Here is a 21,735-nt window from a genome sequence, read left to right as displayed (position 1 = left end):
TATAATAGGAAATGTTCCTATTAATAGGAATTTAATGGGATATTATAATTGGAAACGTTCCTATTATAGCACGCTGTTCTTTAACATTGAACATTTCTATTATCCATTTAGAGTTACATCATCCATTAGAGTTAAAAGGTCAAATGTCCTTGAAACAGGTTTGTTCTTGTTATTACATGTGTTATAACATCTATAAACAGACACTTTCTGGCACAGCCTTCCTTCTCTCCTCTGTCTTGATGTGAATATGACTTTCCCCGTGACAAAAACACCTGACTCCTTCCACAAATGTGTTACTATAGAAACGGTAGCATTAATATAGCATCAATACATACCTGCTATTTGCCACCCGAGCTGCTGTTCGGACCGAATCTGAATCCGAATCAGTAAATTTAACACTGTGAATTAATTTGCATATCGCAGCAACCTGCAACCTCTGCCCCAGTCAGTACCCTCTGGCACCATACCCACATGACTCCATCACTCAGGCCCTGACACACTGCTCTGGCAACCTGTTACGGTGTGAAAGAAAAAAACAAAAAAAAAAAAACGTGTGGGTGTGTGAGCGAGCGAGAAGAAGGGAAGAAGGTCATGTTGGCCTTTTGACAGCTCTGAGTCTCAGAAGGTTTCCAGCTCTGCATGAGGGGGTGTGTGTGTTTGTGTGTAACATTAGACTCTTCCCTCCTTACAGAGTGGCCATTCAATCCTTCTGGTCAATACTGTCTTTCTCTTTTAGCTTCACCACTGGATAGGGGACTGAGGAAGAAGAAGCAGGAACGTGCGAAATGCCATTTTACCCCAACCACTGTGCATTAATGCAGGCCGGAGCTTCGTTTTACAAGTAGTCCAAAATGGAGGATGAAAACCAGCTGGTCATTTTTGATACTAGGTACTTGGTACTGACAGTCCATTTAAAGACATACAGGGGAGACAAAGACAAAGGGGAAGCAAGGGGATAGGCAAAAAAGGGTAATTAGAGAGGACGAGTTTCCTTGTGAAAAAAATTACTGTATGTAACAATTGGAGATTAATATTCATGTGTCATTCATATCAAGGTTCTTGTCATTCTATCTGAATCACAAATTTAAATTGATTACATTGCATTCACCAATTTACTACATTTCCAAAGCCCTAGCTAAAGAATTACAGCTCAAAGGATTTCAGTACTACATTTTACTGTTTGTTGCTCTTTCAGCTGCTCCCTGTTCAGGGTCGCCACGGCGGATCATTTAGATAGATGGATGGTAGATGGTGATAGATGGTTTCTTATCTGTTTTTCCAGACAACTTTAGGCTACATGTGTAACTTCTGTGGTATTTTATAGTTTTATTATATGGATATGGTCATGTTTTAAATGGTACTAAAAAGATATGAAAAGATATTTTTATAGCTATATATGTATAGTTATTTATATAGTTATATATATAGACTATAATAGACAGATTTTTTTATTGAAAATTAATGGCTTATTTCTCTTCCCTCAGCTGAGAGAGCCATCGATATGTTCAATTTTGAACTGCTCCTGGGGAGACCCATGCGCGTCATGTGGTCTTACTGGGAACCCACCGCCAAGCCCATCAAGGGAGGAAACTTATTTATCCAGAACCTTGATCAGTCCATTGACTGCACCTCCCTGTTTGACACTTTCTCTGTGTTCGGGAGGATTGTGTCATGCAAGGTTCGAGCTTTGAGCTCTTTTGAATAGCTGAATATCTGTGATCATGATTAGTGTGTAGTTGTGTGTTGACATGCTGGGTTGTGGAATTGAAAGGTTACGGGTACGAGTCAGTGAAGGCGGCAGCACTGGCCATCGAACGGTTGAACGGAAAACTCCTGAACGACCGCCAAGTGTAAGTCACGTGTAAATTAGTGTCTTTTTACCAGCCGGGGTTCAAATGTCAGGATTAACTAAGAACTAAGAACTAATTGCATTTAAGATTTATTGAACTCTTTTTATTTTCAAAACATAGTTATGTTTGGTCTTATGAGGGTATTTCAGTCAACATCAGGTGGCCATTTTGCTGCCGAGGACATAACTTCTAATAGCAGGGTTTAGACTCTAAGTGCAGCTTCTCTGTTGTGTTACAGCACCATCGAGTACTTTAGGTCTTGGGAGGAGCGCAAGGTGGAAGTGCACAAAGTAGAGGCCCGCAAGGCAGAGGAGCCCATGTTGAAGGCATGCAAGGCTGAGGAGCCCAAGGTGGAGGCATGCAAGGCCGAGGAGCCCATGGTGAAGGCACGCAAGGCTGAGGAGCCCAAGGTGGACACATGCAAGGCAGAGGAGCCCAAGGTGGAGGTGGGGAAATTTATCAGGAAGCTTGACCACACCATTAACAGAAAGTGCCTGTATAGCATCCAACCAAAACTGTGCAATGTCCCACCAAAATTGCGCCAACCAGTGCTGCCTCCCTGCTTCAAAAGGAGCACCCCGGCTGTTGAGACACCTAGCTCAGAGCACGCTATCCAAACCTCCGAGGCATCTGCCTCAGAGGACGTCACTCAGATTGTCTACACCTCTGCCTCACAGAAGGTCCAAGCCACAGAGCCATCACATAGTGCTCCAATAGACAATGTGGAAGCTGTCGAAACAGCTGGCCCAGAGGACTCTGAGGAAGCTGTGGAGACAGCTGCCTCAGAGGGAACTGTGGAAGCTATAGAGACAGCTGCCTCAGAGAGAACTGTGGAAGCAGTGGAGACAACGATCTCAGAAGACAGGGTGGAAGCAGCGGAGACACCGGTCTCGGAAGACAGGGTTAAAGCAGTAGAGACAACTGCACCAGAAGACGAAGTGGAAGCTACTGCCTCAGAGGAAACTCTGGAAGCTGTGAACACAGCTGTCTCAGTGGTCACAGTTCCGGCTACACTTCAGGTCCGAAACACAACAAAAACCACACACACACTCAACAATAACAATATTCCACCCTGCTGATGCAAACCAAATCACTTGGATGCTTGTGCAAGGAGAAAACAATTTCGAGATCATGAACATGATTGGTGATCATGAGCACTTGCAAGCCAGGGTAAGCGTGCACACACACACACATAGTCAAGAAATATACATTTAGGCAACATAGCATGTGTTTCATATCAGATTCGTAAATATCTTTGACATGATGTATTAACTTTGGTCATTTGGAAACAAAGCCCCACCCACTAATCCCTCAGTCCTCGTGTGTGTGTGTGTGTGTGTTCACTTGTAGGTGGATAAAATGGACGCCTTACCGCGGGCAAGATAAGCTAGTGTCAAGCCGGTGAGGATCTTTAATTAAAATTTCTGATATTGATTCATATTTAAATGGATCATTACATCACATCACAGTGTACACGGAAAAATAATAATAATTTCTGACTTCTGCATTTCTCTTTCAGGAAATCCTGAAGAGGATTTTTAGAGACGGCACCAAAAAGGGAAAGAAGCAGAATAAGAGAAAAAATTAATAAACCCCATCATTCTTCTTCTTCTTCTTCTTCTTCTATTCTTGTAAATATTAGACCTGATAGTTATTTGAATTTTTATTACATTTTAAAAATCAACTTTGTGTATGTTTTTTTTATTTCCAACTCAAGAGCATTTAAATCTACTAATTTATTCATCTAATAAATCTTATAGTTTAATAAAAAATAAAATAAATAAATAACAATGATGTAAAAAAAATATATATCTTAAATATAATATAATATATAAATATAATGTGTGTATTAAATAATATTTTTTAAAAATTATAATGTTATTAATAGTAGAATTTTTTTTCACCACAGAGTGAAAACTCCAGAACATTCTGTGTGAAGATTAAATTTTAAACTAAAGTTAAATGGCTGAGTTAAATGCTGAAGTTAAACTAAACTAAAGTTAAATGCTGTATTTTCTTCTTCATCCAGACACAACCTCGCTGGCGTTGTATTGACTCATTTACTCCCAGTGATTGACGATCTTTGGGAAATATTCTTCACATAATATCTTGACAAGTTTTTCCTGTAAAGCATGAGCATACTAGATATCTCAAAAATCTGAATCATCATCTTTAAATCTTAGCATGCTGGATAAATAACATAAACACTTGGACAGATTTTGAATTGCCACCCAATGAGGACACATACTGTATGTCATTACTTCCTATGATAGCTGTACTCATGTTTGATGCAGGTGAATGAAAGAGAGAGCCTTGGCTTTGGTTTAGTTTGCTCTCGCTGCTTTCTTGTAGATTTTCTCTGGAATAAAAGATTATGTAAAAAAGAAAGAAAACTCAATTTCCACAAGATATTTAGTACACGGTTTCTAAATTCATTTCATTTGGTGGATTTGTGATCGTGACTCTCCTGATTTGAATAATAACCATCAAAAGGTAATCTAATACAGTGAAAAGAATGAAAATCAAGACTGTAAAGGTTTGCAGTTCGCTGTAGCAGATATAAATAAGGAGCTACGCAGCCCCTCAGCCTTAACAAAGGCTACGGATCTCTTTGCATCCCGAGGAGATATACGGTGAAATCTATATGGCTCTGACATCATCAGCCAGATGCCTGAAACTGTCTCGTCTTGCTCGGGAGAGGCATGAAAAATACATGCCTGTACTACAGCTCTTCCTTTCTGTCTTCCTGTTTTCTCTCTCACACTCTCTCTCTCTCTCTCTCTCTCTCTCTGTGGTATGACTCAATCAGTGCGATGTTACTGATCTCAATGATGTATGATGCCTGCATGTAGACTCTACCATGAGGACACTGTGACCTACTTACACACATGCGCACTGCGTGTGTGTGTGCGTGGACAGTCTGTTGTACGGCTACAATCTAGGCTTTGCTAAAGGTCTGGAGAAATTGCGATTACACAAATAAATACTGTATAAACTGATGTAGACAGTAATAAAGTTTCTAAGCTAATTTGAACCATTTGCTGAGCACTATACATGATCTAAGCCTAATTATCAACCGGTTTCTTATAACAGCACTTCCTGTAGTGTTTTATTTCTTATTAATACACATTCTTTACATTTACTGTACGTATATAAGCAGTCTTGCGCTCTGGGATTCATCCCGAACTGTGAATTTCAGGCTAAATGAAAGTGCTATTAACTAAACAGCTCCTCAGCTTGTCTCCATCATGCAGAATATTCAATTAAAAATGATTAATGCATGGTCATAATCGTTTGAAAGGACAGCAGGCACACTGCATACCAGAGTCTGTCTGTAAAAAATAAAAAAATAAAAAATATGTCTGTGTATTCACATCATTCTCGGTTTTTTCTTCAGTTTCAGGAAATGTATGTATGTATGTATGTATGTATGTATTCATAGCTGTGTTTTGAGCATCCTCTGACATAGATGCTTGCAAAAGCAGGATTTTGCAAGTGCTTATTTGTTCCTGTGTGCCACAATAATGTGTTGAAGCTAACAGCTCTGAAGCTGAAAAAAATCACAGAATCTCACAGGATGTGAGATACACAGTGTTTCTTAACACAGTAACAGCTGAAGGCACTGGTACATTGCACAATATCACAGCATTACACAACCCCCCTTCCAATCATTTATGCAGAAGTGATAACAAATATGCATTCACACACACACACTGCATGAATATGTGTGTTATCACTGAGCAATATAGCTGTGTACTGCATAAGCAGGCTATTAAGGGAATAATCCATCAGCTCTCTGTGTTTCAGTGACTCTGAGAGGCCACAGACAGGAGGATACAACGGTGATCTGTGGTTAACAATGAGACCTTAGTGGACAGCAGACCTAAAGAAAGAAAAAGAGGGACAGAGATTTAATTGTACAGGGAATAAGAGCCCTGAGATTGAGATCTTGCACTTTAATAATTATCGCTACCTTGTGCCTGACTGCACTAGTCTTTTTTATGAGTTACACCTAGAAGATAATGATCGTAGGCCATCTTTTGCTATTTCTACGTGTTAGTTTCCCTCTACAGTGGTGGCTCTATGAGCACAGACGTCATACAGCGACGGACACTTTATTAGGAACACTAATACTAGCTCCCTTTGTGGCATGGATTCCACAAGATGTTGAAAACATGTCTGGTTCATGTTCTTATGCTTGTATCCTGCACTTCATGCAGGTTTCCCTCCTGTGAATATCCCGTTCCACCACATCCCAAAGGTGTTCTAGTTGATTAAGATCTGCTGAAGGCCAGTGAAAACGACTGAGCTCATTGTCATGTTCCTGAAACCAGCTTGAGATGACTTTTTTTGCTTTGTGACATGGTGTTTTATCATGCTGGATGTTGGCATTAGAAGGTAGGGTGAATTGTGGCCATGAAGTGATGTACATGATGTGGAACAATACTTATTTGATGATTAGATGAATGGGTAGTTGTGAAGTATTTTTTAACAGAATGTGTACAGTATGGGATAGATAGATAGATAGATAGATAGATAGATAGATAGATAGATAGATAGATAGATAGATAGATAGATAGATAGATAGATAGACTATACTATATTATACTATACTATGTACTCTACTATACTACCATGGTATACTGTACTACACTACACTACATAATAGCATACTATACTATACTACTATGGTATATTGCACTACACAACATTTCTTCTTCTTTCAGCTTTTCCCTTCAGGGGTCACCACAGCGAATCATCTCTCTCCACCTATCCCTATCTTCTGCATCCTCAACACTTGCACCCACTAGCTTCATATCCTCATTTATTACATCCATATACTTCCTCTTTGGCCTTCCTCTTTGCCCCCTCCTGGCAACTCCATGTCCAACATTCTCCTACCAATATACTCACTCTCCCTCCTCTGAACATGTCCAAACCATCCTAATCTGTCCTCCCTAACTTTGTCCCCCAAACGTCCAACATGAGCTGTCCCTCTGATGTACTCGTTCCTAATCCTGTCCAACCTTGTCACTCCCAAAGAGAACCTCAACATCTTCAGCTCTGCTACCTCCAGCTCTGACTCCTGTCTCTTCCTCAGGGACACTGCCTCTAAACCATACAGCATGGCCGGTCTACACTACACTACATAATAGCATATACTATACTATACTATACTGTACTGTACTGTTCTGTACTGTACTATACAATACTAAACTATACTGCACTGTACTATACTATACTATATATTGGTAGACTATACTCAAGTAAAACAGACAAAAAACAGTCTGTAAACTTGTATTCTCTATTTTTGTCCACAAGACAGTGGTTCTTGCAGCATATACTATTTCTAAATATAATATTGTGAACTTTATCAGTGACTAAATAAGCCATAAGACCACATTTTTAAATGCAACAAATAGTGATTTGCAAAAACCATGATTAAAAAGTTACAAAAAGCCTTTTTTTGGTGAGCCATTAACCTAATTTGTGCATCATTATAAAATCATCAGACCACATTATCGTTGTTATGACTGTTGCAGTCACAGAGATCGTGTCCCAGGATTGGATCCATTAATAAGCTCGTGCGTTTTTTTCTACATCCCGATTGGTCGCTTCACGGTGTCAATCAAAGGCTTTAACATTCGCATTCCATGTGTAGGGGGCGGGGTTGAAGATTCTGTGCAGGAAAAAAAAAACCTAACACAAACCATGCCCGAACGCCATTTTGAATCCAGTAGGCATTGATTGCGTTGTTTGCCTTTTCCCACCCGTATTCCGTTTCGCCCTTCCTCCTCCTGTTGTAGTGGGAGGCTTGCGTGGAGGACTGACCAATCCTGAAACAGGTCGCTAACTGGGCGCAGCCAATCCCAAGGCAGGAGGCGGGGTTTGTTTGGAATACGGGTGCGAGTATTCCTTGACTGTGGAGAGCAAAGATGGTACACTGGAGAGACTTTGACGCGTCCGTTCAGGGGATTTTTTTCTGACAGGATTGCCGCAGAAAGCAAGTCCCGTTGAAAGTCCTACCGAGTCTCGGGAGACGTTTGAATAGTTCTCCGGTGTGTTTAGGGCGGAATTTGGTGCTTTCGGTGTGCATATTTTTGGAAATATTTGGACATGGCAGCTCGGTTTTGGTTGGGTCGCGAGACACTTTTATTGAGGGTTGTTAGCTAGCGAGCTAGCCAAGACTGTTTTTTTTTTTAGTTTAAACACTCCGGACTGAAACGGCGAAAACTTGGGGTTTTTAAAGACGGAAAAACATTCTCAAACAGCCGTCAAAGTCTTTCTCTGGACGGTCTACACCGAAAGGGTTCGTTTAATAGCGACGACGAAATGCAATTTTTGGATGGCTAAATGCGGTTTGGACGATAAATCCTGTCGCCTCGCTGTGTTTTTCTTGGACCGGGATGATGTGGATTTGACCCGTGTGAACACCTTTCAGACTAAATCCGATCCCCCCCCCCCTTATTTGTATTCGTATGTAATATTACTTATGGACAATAGCCCTATTAGTTGTTCGCGTTAACTCTGAAACTGGATATTATCACACACATTTATTTATGAACTTGTAACTGGAGAAGTGACCGCTTCAAACTTTCGGTTAATGAATGAAAGAAAGGAAGAAGATATGGAATGAATGCTGTGATCCGAGGTGTGTTATGTTCTGGTTAATACATGTCATGAATTTATTCAGGAGAAAATGTTTCTCGTGGAGAAATGGACGCGGTCTAAATGTCGGACAGACTCTGATTCGTGTCCACGTGTAGTCATCACTTTTTTAAATAACTAAATATATATATATATATATATATATATATATATATATATATATATATATATATATATATATATATATATAAATATAAATATAAATATTTATCCTTATTCCCCCCCCACCTCTTCAATGGCGATGTTATGTCTCTGCTGTATGGACTGTTTTATGCCTCGGTAGCTCGGACGTGGAGCTGAAGATGCTTTCATGAAGACTCTCCGGACATTGTTCATAAACAGTTGGAAAAATCGTCAAGACAGAAGCAGAGACAGATCCATCAGCCGTGCATGATTTATTTGGGATTTTATTCTGAACTGAGGACTAAACCATCAGCCTGAAGATGGGATCTGCGACTAAACTTGCATTCGCCGTGTTCCTCATCTCCTGCTCATCAGGTGGGTCTTAATATAAATATATATATATATATATATATATATATATATATATATATATATATATATATATATATATATATATATATATATAAATTTTAGATAGATATAGATAGATATATAGATATATATTTCTTAAAATACAAATCATCATTCAAGGGATTAAACATGTCGTGGATTTCAATGTGCACGAGATAGGAATCACCAACGAGATCATTAACGCTCATTTTCACACCTGGTGCTTGGCCCCCTAATAATAGCGCACTTAATTAATTCATTAATAGTGATAATAATATTTCTTCAATATGATGCAGCGTGGCTTTGCTTTTGTACTGAATGTCACATTGATGTGTCACATGAATTGTCTCTCAAGACCCCCACCCCGTCACAGATTCCTCCCTTTGACGTCACTTCCTGTATACAGGTTAAACCTAAAACATGAAGGATCCTGATTGTGCTATTTCCAGCTGTGCAAATAATAATAATAATAATAAGGGCTCCATTTTTACCCTTGGTGCCTGGCCCCCTAATTCTCATACTGATTAAAAAAAAAAAACAAATTGTTTAGTAAAAACTGCCTAACTTTATGAAAGTACCTTGTTCTTGGTGGCTAACAGCTATCGGTCGTCAATAACAGGGTATTCTGATAAACTAGTTAATCGATTTCACCTTTCAGACTAACCCTGGCTAGAATTATACACGCTTTCGTGCTCCTATTGTAGCCCGTACATTGAAATGAAACCACGTGAACATAAACAGAGCTAAATGTCCCATGATTTATTAATACGGAGCAGGTGGCTCCTCCTTCATTATTGGTGTTGGTGAGTGAGTGTTAATGCATATGATATGTAGCAGGAATGACCGTGTAGTCGCTAAAACAGCTATTGGTTGCACATACACAGCTAAATTTGCCAGGTTTGATGTCATTGCTGCGTCCCGCACGTCATTACGAACACGGCTCCAGCCTCTTGTACTGTGCTTTGATTGCTTATGGTCGGTTTTGAGCTCGGTCACCACCAACGCTGATGTTTATCAATACAAAGAATTGTTCGTCTTGACCTACACAATATTGGCAAAAGTTTTGGGACATCATGCCTTTACATGCACATGAATGTAATATAGAGTTGGCCCATCCTTTGTAGGTATAACAGCTTCAGCTTTTCTGGGAAGGCTTTCCACAAGGTTTAGGAGTGTGTTTTTGGGAATTTTTGACCACTACTCTAGAGTGGTCAGGCACTGATGTTGGATGAGAAGACCTGGCTCGCAGTCTCAGCTCTAATTCATCCCAAAGATGTTTTTGTTGAGGTCAGGAGGCCAGGCCAGTCAAGTTCCTCCACACCAAACTCGCTCATGTCTTTATGGATCTTGCTTTGTGCACTGGTGTGCAGTCATGTTGGAACAGGAAGAGGCCATCCCCAAACTGTTCCCATAAAGTTGAGAGCATGAAATTGTCCAAAATGTCTTGGTATGCTGAAGCATTAAGAGTTCATTTCACTGGAACTAAGGGGCCAACCCCAACACCTGAAAAACAACACATGAATTCAATGATTTGGAGGGGTGTCCCAAAACTTTTGGCAATCTAGTGTATAACAAGCCAAGGGCAGATTAGAAGTCGTGATCTGTAGTCACAGGCATAGGGGTGTAGACTAATTTCCCCACTTACCACAAATGTATTCAATCAGCCAAGACGCATTTGGCATCCAAATATCCCTCCTTCACCTTGTGCACATCTTGACTAATAGTGAAACCTTGATCTAGGTTTGATTATTTATCTTTAATGACAGCCGCCTGTAATGTTCCAGGTTTACCAAAAATTCATGATTCATGCGTGAAGAGAACATCTGGATTTGAAGCATTCCTGGAAACTGTTACTTCACAGCCGGATAGAAATATTTTATCGGAGACATCACCATGAGTAGTGATGAAGTAGTGGCCAGTAGTGATGAATTAATGAGGTAGAAATCGACTCACATTGCTTTTGAATGCTATGCCAAGCGTGAAAACCTGCTAACATGCGTGTTTTGTAAAGTTTATGTAACTTTTAAAGATGAAGAAGCTTGGGTGTTAGAGCTGGTGAGCATCAACAGGTTGTACTCAAATATGCTAATAATACTCAAATGTGTTGTTACTCTCAGGGTGTGCAGTGTGTTTTTTTTTCCTTCCCAGATTGTGGTGTGTGTGTGTGTGTGTGAGAGAGAGAACACACACACACACACAAACACACACACATGCGTGCCGCTGTATCTCTGGAGTTGGGCCGATGCCCAGAACAAGGTTAATTACACTTTCACTCTTCTGATAGAGAGAGGACGGGATTAGATAGGAACAGAAGAGAGAGGTTTACAGGACACGTGTGGAACTTGGGAATGTGTGTGTTTTCAGGATGTGAGTGTGTGTGTTGGATAGGGAAGGACAGGGAATGTAAAAAAAAATTCAAGAGACCTGCAAACAGACATACAGCTTGATTTCAGATTGATCAGTACACAGTAACTCGATTTGAGCGTTCTGAGGAAGCCTGGCTCTACCTCTGCGATTGTGATCGCTCTCGGCACAGATGACCGTTACTCCAGAGCTGCTCAACACCGTCTTAAATAACGGGTCAGTGTTGGTGGCCAGCCCTGGCAATGCGACAAGCTTCATCCTCTTTTTAATGTTAGCCCACAGAGCTTCCTCAGCCATATGCCAAGGTTAACAGAGCTCAGAAAAATCCCAGAGCTCTAACACACACACACAGGGAGGTTTCTGTTAAAGCCATGAAGGCAGGTTGTCGTCGTTGTATAGATGGATTGCAAATGATCCTTGTTTACATAAGCATATCTGTTCCGAAGACACGTTATAGTCTGGAAAATTTAGCCTTGTCTAGAGAGAGATTTCTGTTTTTACTTATTAAAAAAATTTGTATATTGAATAAGAAAATGTTTGAAACCGTTCCTAACCATTTAATTTGTGTGTCTTTTTGTGAACATTAAAAAAAGATCAGTCAAGCTCAATCAAAAGCCAATCCTTTGAGATGTTTGTGGTTGTTTTACTTGTACAAACATGATCATCAATTCATGATTCATGTGCAACACAAACATCTGGATTTGTAGGTTTTATCCAGTCACAAATATTTTTATCAGAGTGATCCTCCTGAGAAATGAAGACCGTAGACTATTGTGATCAGACAGATGTGTTTAATCAAAGTTTTTTTTTTCCCCCTCAGCCTAGAAATTATTCATTTATGAGTGTATCTTGCAGTTAGCCTGACTAACTATATATTTTTAAAGCAGCTGATATTCTCAACACCGAAAACTCCCAACATCCTCATTTCCCCCGGTGCGTCATACCACCTCGCATCAGGCAAACAGAGCGGCGCACACTTTCACTTACTGCTGCGTCCTGTTTGATAGGCAGCCTGCAAGTACACGCTTTAAGGGACAAAATGTCTTCTGAATCGGGATGATTAGTGATGAGGTCACTGAGGGTTGAGGTGGTACACATGGGGCTGCTGGTTCTGGTTCCTGTAACCCCCCCCCCTCGGCCCCAACATTTTGAATTCCTTTGCTAAGTGCATGAGCCCCAAAGGAGGAGAGCGTCACTCGGCAGCTATGAGAAGGGATAAGACAGATGCTGTGCTAACTCACTCTCTCTCTCTCTCTCTCTCTCCCTCTCCCCCTCTCCCTGGCTCGGTCTCCCTCGCGCTCTCTCTCTCTCTCTCTCGCTGTCTTGCTCTCTCGCTTGTCTCCAGCCATTCCGGCTCCATGCTGTCCGGGTCAGAAGGGCACAGCACAGGCATATGCCTATATTAAATTCTCCTAATTGGCTCTTTTTTTTAAATTTTTTTAAATACCTGGTTTACTACATTATGGCTATATTTTTTAAACGATACTCAATGCTAAAAATGAGCATCCTTAAAAATAATGGCCAAGCTGCAATATCTTTTAAACTTAACCTCATAATGGAGACAGTATGATGGGATTTGGAGACGATAGTGTTGCTGTTAGATATCAGAGCGGCAGTGACGTATTGAACGCAACACGGACAAATCATCTGGCTTGAGTCCTGAGAGGTCGTCAGTATGATTTTGGAGAAAAGGTGGGGTTTACTGATACTGAGGTGAGAGGGATGTTTTGACATGTTCGATATATAAACGTGTCGATTTTAATGCTCCACACTTCTGCGAAATGTCATTGTCCTCGCAGACTCAGCACCGCGACCCGGAGACTTTTCACACCCGGAAAGATCGGAGCAGATCCGCAGAATCTCACAAGTGTGATATTTGTGTGTGCGTGTGGGAGAAAAAGAGTGAAGTTGCTAGTGTGAAAGGAAGCAGCCCAGCCTGCCAGCGCGAGTGCATTCTGCATGTGTTTGTGTGTTGGCAGCCTTTGCTCACGCGCGTGGGCGTGTGTATATTCGAGAGTCCGGAACAGCGCATTTGGAGACACTCGAGGACGCCGTTAGAGGAAAAACTCGGCAGTGATTACAGAGCAGGAGCCGGGAGCGAGGCCGCGCTGCTCAGAGGACGAGCAAGCATTAACAGGATAATCACAGGCTCCGAGATGCTTCATGGTGGAGAGACGCGTCCGTTTTTATCACGTCCGTTACTGCTGTGCTAGTTTCATATCATATCAGCAACATCATACTGCATTATTTTTTAATACCACTGCACTCCCGATCCATTTTCTGTAAAAAGCAGAGACGGCAGTTATATGTTGAACTATTCATCTGAATTTGATCTGCCGTCGATACACTTGCAGTTGCTTCAAGGTTTTTTTGTAAGGAGTCTCCAGTGTTAGTGCGAAGGGAAAGCTTTGTGTTGTGGCTCAGAAAAGTCTTCAGTTCAGAGAGATCTGTGCTTTCCTGCTAACATGACAAGCAGCGCTTCTTTGTGTCCTTTTTTTTTCGTTGTTGTTTTAAATTCAAGCCAGTCATTCCAATTTTGACGGACCGAACCAAATCGATTGTGACAGGATGGAGTGGTTTTTGTGTCTTTTTGCATATGGAGTGAATAAGCGAGCGGTATTTGGCTTCAGCTCTCCTCGATTTCATGGTGAAATTGCACTAAATCCAACAAGATTGTGAAACCGAGCTAGAAATTGCCTTGACTACTTCACCTAATATTCCTGTAAAGTCGCTGTGTTTTAAGTTATGGGTTTGATGATCTCCACATTCCAAACAGGAAAGACCTGAGCATCTCTGAACTGATTCCACCTGAATACTGTCGTTTTAGGAGTTAAAAAACAACAACATAAAATTACGCCTGGATGAGTTTTTATGCCTGGATGAGGCAGAAGAGCTCACAGGTTCACAATCGTCTTTTGGAATCCGATTCAGTTCATCAGTTCTCAGAAAAAGGTCTTCGTCTTCCCGCTGTGGAGTTTACCAGTTCATGAGAGAATCCACCAGTTACTACAGGAAACCCACAGTAAAAAAAAAAAAATCAACCCTAAAAGGACGTCTCCTCCTCTAATCACTCGAGTCAGTGCAGCATTACCGCAGTGCTCCACCACAGTCCTTAACCAGTACAATCAGGATAATTATTATACATCCCATAATTACACAAGGACACAGTTACCATGGCGCAAGAGAGAAAGAGGAGGAGCGACTCATTTTCTGTTAAACAAGTGTTCATCATCACTACCCTAGACAAGCTGCCACATTATACCGCTTCATAATTGTGATAGATGAGAAGGGCGGTGACGGATTTTCCATAGCAGAGGTTATGATGATATTTCCAGCTGGTTTATAGTAAAGTGCTTGCTTTGATATTTTGTGCAACATTATACATTGTGTATAAAATCTTCATTTTGTGGAAGAATTCTTCAGTATCTGTGCAGTAAAGGGGTAATAGTTTAAAGTTAAAGTGTGTATTTAAATGCCTCCTCATGGTTTTCTAGCCACTTTATGGGCCTTGGGGCGGAGCTTTGTGAGCATGGGGGTGGAAATCCTTCGAATGTTGATCTCACCTGTAATAGGCCCTGTCTTTGGGGAAGCAAACTAGCCTAAATGCATCTTTTTAGAGGTTCTGGCAACTTTAAGCTATGTTTCTTTTCCCGAGAAAAGGGAGGATGGAGGTGGTCCGTTTATAGCTGCTGTAATGTAAGTGATTTGACAGAATTGAATCCACATACAGGTTTTGTTCTCCGATCCTCAGGTGGAGGCTGTTAGATTATCGCTGCAGGATAACAGGATCAGGATTATTCGTTCTCACAACGTTAGTGTTCTGGTTTTAGGTCCACGACGTCGTGTTGAACACCAAGCAAACAGAGAGCCCTCAGACTGAATCTGACTGAAGCTAATAGATAGACCAAGTTCGGAAAAGCAGCAGGACTTAAATATGCCTCACCTTTAACTATTTAGTGAGCATGTTCCTATCAGTGACTACCTCACACACACACACACACACAGATCCTGAATGACCTTCATTATGATCTGCTTTGCTGCAACAAGTCGTGATGGTTAGAGTGACTGAACCCACTGTTTGTCCTGTGTGTGTGTGTGTGTGTTTGTGTTTGATTTTCATCCTTACGGGTGACTGATACTCCACTTCTTCCTGACCTTAACCTTTAAACACTGGACATTCAATAAATCAGCCCATTCTGGTGTGAGCCGGTTACTGTCCATAACCATGTCCGTGTGGTTGTCATAGACCGTGTCCTGTATGTCGGACCATACCGTGAATACAAATACTGTAAATAAAACTTAGGAAAGTGTGTTAGATTTTACTGCTAAAAGCACAGGGAGAGAATGCACAAGGTTTTATTTGTCATTTTTTTCAAACATTTCTTTGGCCTGTTTTTTCACCTTTAGTTTATGACTGATAAATTCTCCCTTATTCTGTATTTTATCAGATCTATGGTGAAAGTTTTATAGTTTCAAACCTGACTGTACTTTTCTTTCCCGAGGCCCCTCTAATCATTATTTTATCAAACAGGCAAATAGAATGTGTTTAAATGCTCATTTTGGATCGCAAGTACAGCATTCGAACTGTTTGACATCATCATCACCACACCAAGCAGAGTAGAGTTCACAAACTGTGCAGTTGACCAACTTTAGGATGAAGGAATTTAGATGTAAGGCACAGAGAGACAACTTTTGCAGCTGTGATGATTTTTTGTTGTTTTTTGTTAACCCAGAATGAATTTCCCAGAGTGGAAATAACACCGCTGACACAGAGTGATTAATGCGGTTATGGTTCTGACAGGTGTGTGTGTGTGTGTGTGTGTGTGTGTGTGTGTGAGGGAGGGAGGGAGGCAGTAAGTGCAATTCCACTGAACATGGCAGGAAGATTAATGGGTGACGGTTATGACTGCATATTTGCCTAGAACATAACTGCATAACAGGTGTATCCGCGCTCTACAGAGCGAGCGCTCAAGCCTCTTCCACCCAGGCCCACTGCGAGAGCGTGAAATAGTTCCTGTGACAATAACACCGATTAACACTGGCAGAGTCATTCGATTCCTAGTAGATGGAAAGCGCCAACGTATCAAAGCGCTCGCTTTTAAATCCGAGCAAAGAGCGAAAGTGCCCTGTCGAGCAAATGCAGCTGCTTCACTTCATCATCCGGAGATTACGAGTTCACCTCGCCATGACGCCGGGAGTCAAAAGACCGATTCACAAGAGACAGATGTGCTGTCTCAACCCGTATCGGCTCACGCAACCGGAACGGCCGCATCCATCCCGCTGAGGTTTTCACGTGGTTGTCTTTTGTAAGATGTAAAAACACAACACACGTTCATTTCATTTTCTTTCTCCAGGATGACGCCACTGTTTATTTCTTAAAAAGTAGCTAACAGCTATCATAAAGGATGGTGCACTAGCTGGTTACTTAACGTTAATTACCAGAGATTAAATGAGAGAGAGAGAGAGACCAAGAGATGAATGGAGAGAGAGATAAAAAGACCAGGAGATGGACAGAGAGAGAGAGAAAAAGACCAAAAGATGGACAAAGAGAGAGACCAAGAGATGAACGGAGAGAGAGAAAGACCAAGAAATGGACACAGAGAGAGAGAGATCAAAAGACCAAGAGATGGACAGAGAGAGAGAGTCCAAGAGGTGGACAGAGAGAGAGGGAGATGGAGAGAGAGAGAGAGATAAAAAGACCAAGAGATGGACAGAGAAAGAGAGAGATAAAAATACCAAGAGATGGACAGAGAAAGAGGGAGACAGAGACAGAGAGAGATAAAAAGACCAAGAGATGGACAGAGAAAGAGAGAGATAAAAATACCAAGAGATGGACAGAGAGAGAGGGAGACAGAGACAGAGAGAGATAAAAAGACCAAGAGATGGACAGAGAAAGAGAGAGATAAAAATACCAAGAGATGGACAGAGAGAGAGGGAGACAGAGAGAGCTAAAAAGACCAAGAGATGGACAGAGAGAGAGGGAGACAGAGAGAGCTAAAAAGACCAAGAGATGGACAGAGAAAGAGAGAGAAAAATACCAAGAGAGGGGGAGAGAGAGAGAGATAAAAAAAAGACAGAGAGAGATAAAAAGAAAGTTCTTGATAAAGTTCGTGATGTAGCGCGTTGTGTTTGTGACCTTGACAAAAAGTCACAAGGCGGATGTTCTCTCTTCACATTGCATGTACATTATATTGTCTATATTCTCTGTCAGATCACGATTCACATAGTGTGTGTGTGTGTGTGTGTGTGAGAGAGAGAGAGAGGTTGGCATCAGTAACTGCTGGAGAGGGTGAGATTAATGGCTTAAGGTGTTATGACAGTACAGAGTGAGTGTGAGACTGAGCAGTAAATGGATGACTGCAGTGTGTGATTGAGTAAATGAGGTTATTTTCTCATCTCAGAGCCTCAGGTTAAACGTTTAAGGTGTTTGATCTGCGTGTGAAATGTGTCCTTGTGACTGAGGTGTGTGTGTGCGGGGTGAGAGAGGGCGAGGGAGAGACAGACAAAAAGCAAAACAGAGACACGTATGCAGACAGAGTGAGGTTGAAAAAAGAAACAGAGGCAGAAAAAGAGAGAAGAACATACACACAACAGAGAGGCATGCAGAGAGAGTGAGACAGAGACACCATTAAAGAGAGAGAGATAAAAAGACCAAGAGATGGACAGAGAGATAGAGAGATAAAGACCAAGAGATGGACAGAGAGAGAAAAAGACCAAGAGATGGACAGAGAGATAGAGAGATAAAAAGACCAAGAGATGGACAGAGAGAGAGAAAAAAAAACCATAAATATCCATCCATCCATCCATTGTCTATACCCACTTTATTCCTAATTAGGGTCACAGGGATCTGCTGGAGCCAATCCCAGCACACATTGGACGAAAGGCAGGGGTACACCCTGGACAGGTCACCAGTCCATCACAGCCCCACAAATATGTCCAGTGAATAATCAGTAATTAAAATTCTTGCGATTAGCAACAGTTTTGTGAGAAATGTTCGTAACTATCATATAGTCTGCATCGCTTTATCTGAAAAATGATGCGGCTGATTTTCTTTCCAAACTGCAAAGTCGCATGCTAGTGCAGCTAAATATTTTATTCTGAAAGGCTTTTCCTAATGCCAGGTTTTGTTGTCAGCGTGTATGTGTTTGCATGCTAAACTTGCACACAAAGGAACATGTTCATTCTGCACATTCTAGGCTTAAGCCGGTCGGTCCAGCACTTTTTTTTTTTTTTAAACCATGGTTCAGTTCTGCTGATTCTCGTCCAACGAAGTGGACGAGCGCTTTTCAAGCTAGCTTTGTACCAGGATTCACACAGTGGCCACTAAATGATCCTGCTTAACCGTCCAGGTGCTTAAATCTTCCCCCTCTCACTGTGTTGACTCCATGCCAGGCCGCGTTTAAAACCTCCTCCGGTTTGTTAAAGAGGCGCGCGGCACGGCGTTCTGCTACGCTACACCGGAGGAATGAACGCTATGTGCAGCTCGAGTTGCTCGAAGGGCAACCAAGCAGGAACGCAGAGCGCTATTGAGGGTACAGTAGAGGGGCAGATCTCAAGGCACGAATGAATGTGGTGCAGGGAGAAGGTCAGCGTTTAGGTTTATGGCACACCATTAGCACCTACCACAAAGTATAAGCTTGTTATTTAGCTTCGCCGGTCCTCGGGACACTATTTTAGCCAAGTATATGTGTTTAGATGTGGTCGTGTTCGTCATGTTTACAAGAAGACTGCACATGAACAAGCCACTCATCTTTTATATACCACTTCAGAAGTTTAAACTCTCTAATCTAGCCCAGTTTGTTATGCAGTGATGTGTTTACAGTGTTAGTCTTTAGGTTTGGGTATGTAGTGTTTGGAGTACAGTATCAGTGTTTAGGTTTGGGTATATAGTGTTTTGTTTACAGTGTCAGTGTTTAGGTTTGGGTATGTGGTGTTTTGTTTACAGTATTAGTGTTTAGGTTTGGATATGTAGTGTTTTGGTTGCAGTATCACTGTTTGGGTTTGTGATGTTTGGAGTACAGTATCAGTGTTTAGGTTTATGTAGTTGATGGCTACAGTATCAATGTGTAATTGTGTATATATAATGTTCGGGTATGTGATGTTTGTAGTACAGTATCAGTGTTTGGGTTTGTGGTGTTCGGAGTACAGTATCAGTGTTGAGGTTTGCGTATTTGGTGTCTGCAGTGTCAGTGTGTAATTGTGTGTATATAGTGTTTGGGTAATGTGGTGACTGGAGCACAGTGTTGGTGTTTAGGTGTTTGATGCTGGTTTGCAGTGTCATTGTATAGATTTGGTCATGTGTGGGTCATTGTACCGTTTCTGTGTTCAGATTTGGGGATTTGGTGTCGTTCTTACTGTATCGGTTTAGATATTTGTATTTGGTGTTGGTTGTACAGTATCGGTGTTTAGGTTTGGTTTCGGGCATGCACCATTGGTGTTTGGAGTACGGTTTCAGTCGGGGTGTTTTGTGGCGGGACAGCTGCCGCTCTGCAGTGTAATTGAAGTGGAGACTGATTGGCTGTGCTGCATTCCAGCCTGGATTAAGAGATCAGATTCTGCGGCCGTGTTCTGCTTTTTACTGACCCTGTGGAAAGAGTGCTGCCTTTCAACCTCCCCCATTCTCTCTCTCTCTCTCTCTCTCTCTCGTAGAAGTTTCTGAATCTGATAAAGCATTTAACATGTAAATCCCATTTGTTGCTTACTTCTTTTCATAGCCTCCCTTTTGACAGGTTCCTCATGGCGGGTCACGGTGTTGTGACCTGATCTGTGCATACATTATTGGATACAGTGAGCAGAATATTCAGTTTCAGGATGTGTCTGAATCGAGGCACTCCTATTCCTATTGCTATTCCTATTTCTGTCAGCTGCCATTTCAGAGGAGCATATGACAAGTTCCTTCAGGGAACAGCAAGAAGATGCTTACACGTTTTGTTTTTGGTCTATTAGTTATTTATTTCTTTGTTACTTTTCTCCTTCATGTCCTTTTATTCATATAAGGAGCCGCATGGACATCATCCATTTCCTTCAGAGACGCGTTAAGTAATGCAATGCCACAAAGAGTTGTGTGTAATACATGGCTTTCTCACGGTGTTCAGTGCAACATTCCTGATTAGGACACAAAATATTTTGATTAAGATAAAGTAGGAAATATTTTTCTTCCCTTCATTGTTTTCTTGAAGAGGCCGTGTTCATTTAGAACGCTCTTCTTATCCAGAGTGGCTTCCATATGCCATTTACAGGCCGGTCTCTCTGGAGCTGCCTGGGTTAAGTGCTTCCCTTAAGGGCACAATAACAGCAGCAGGATGCTATCAATCAGCATCAAACCCATGACTTTCTGGGTCAGGGCCAAGTTCTGTGGCTTCAGGTCTCCTGCCATTTATGATGTGAAATGGTCATTATCCAGTTATTAGCATGGCATCAGCATCAGTGTTTTTGTTTTTTTTTTCGTAATAAATAAATTATTGATGTACATCTGCTTTATCATATCAGCCAATCATGTGGCAGCAACACAATGCATAGTATCGGGTATGGATGCAGGTCAAGAGCTAAAATGGTCATATATAGACAAAGGAAATATTTCAGAAACTGTTTATCTCATTGGATTTTCACCTACATCACTACACGGGATGGTGTGTGGGGGGAACAAACAAAAATAAATCACCCCATTATTGATGACTCACATAAACAAACACTCTTTGCATCCATGGTGAGCTGAAAAGCATCTCCGAACACAATGAAACATTAAACAGATGATAGAGAATACCATGAGCCTGAATCTGAGGCTAAAACATTAAACGTGGCTGTAAACGAATAAAACATGAATAGGAGGATGATGTAAAAAGTTGTAAGTGAGTAAAGCCCTTACTAATCGACTTGAGAGCGTAACAGTAACTCTTCTCGTCTTGCCGCATCACACCAACCTCTTGTTGATTATTTTCTTATAACAGCATGTCGTGTGTTTTTCTTTTTTCTTAAACATATAATATTGCATTTCCAGGTAAACAAGGCCATGAGGCAGATTTTGCTTGTTCATGAGCTTATTTGTACACAGGTCTTTTAAGTCTTCAGGCTTCTGAGAGGATATAGCATAGTGCATGGTTAAAGCAGCATAGAGCATTATGTGTGTGTGTGTGTGTGTGTGTGTGTGTACAGCCGAGCTTTCAGCCGCGATTTTTCAAGAGAGATGAAGGACGTAGCTTAAAGACGAAACATCAGAGTCAGCTGTCGAAAACCTGCAGCATACAGAACTAGCTTTCACCCGCTTTCTCCTCGTCTTCTTTCTCCTCCTCACTTTCATTTTTCGGCCCATCTCTCGCTCGAAAGCACTTGCTTTTGGGAC

General features: G+C 41.4%; 2 protein-coding genes across 3 annotated transcripts in view; both read left to right on the top strand.

Annotated features, from left to right (window-relative positions):
• The first annotated feature begins 562 nt into the window (after nt 1–562).
• Nucleotides 563–3,470, top strand: LOC131362061 (uncharacterized). Of its 2 annotated transcripts, XM_058403790.1 has the most exons (5): nt 563–889; nt 1,485–1,850; nt 2,089–3,020; nt 3,201–3,251; nt 3,370–3,470. In XM_058403790.1, the coding sequence occupies exon 3, from the start codon at nt 2,168–2,170 to the stop codon at nt 2,927–2,929; it is 762 nt and encodes a 253-aa protein (XP_058259773.1). In that variant the 5' UTR covers nt 563–889; nt 1,485–1,850; nt 2,089–2,167; the 3' UTR covers nt 2,930–3,020; nt 3,201–3,251; nt 3,370–3,470. The 2 variants fall into 2 exon arrangements, with proteins under 2 accessions (XP_058259773.1, XP_058259774.1); XM_058403791.1 differs by having other exon boundaries at nt 563–1,850.
• A 5,249-nt stretch (nt 3,471–8,719) lies between these two features.
• Nucleotides 8,720–21,735, top strand: part of acvr2ab (activin A receptor type 2Ab) — a 34,376-nt gene continuing 21,360 nt past the window's right edge. Inside the window, exon 1 of the mRNA XM_058403094.1 lies at nt 8,720–9,017. Coding sequence (XP_058259077.1) covers nt 8,963–9,017 — 55 coding nt within the window. The 5' untranslated portion in view covers nt 8,720–8,962. The remainder of the gene's footprint in view (nt 9,018–21,735) is intronic.

This window comes from Hemibagrus wyckioides, linkage group LG11 (genome assembly GCF_019097595.1).
Source record: "Hemibagrus wyckioides isolate EC202008001 linkage group LG11, SWU_Hwy_1.0, whole genome shotgun sequence".
NCBI lineage: Eukaryota > Metazoa > Chordata > Actinopteri > Siluriformes > Bagridae > Hemibagrus > Hemibagrus wyckioides.
Note: the sequence above shows the minus strand (reverse complement) of the source record. Positions and strands in the feature narration are given on the sequence as shown.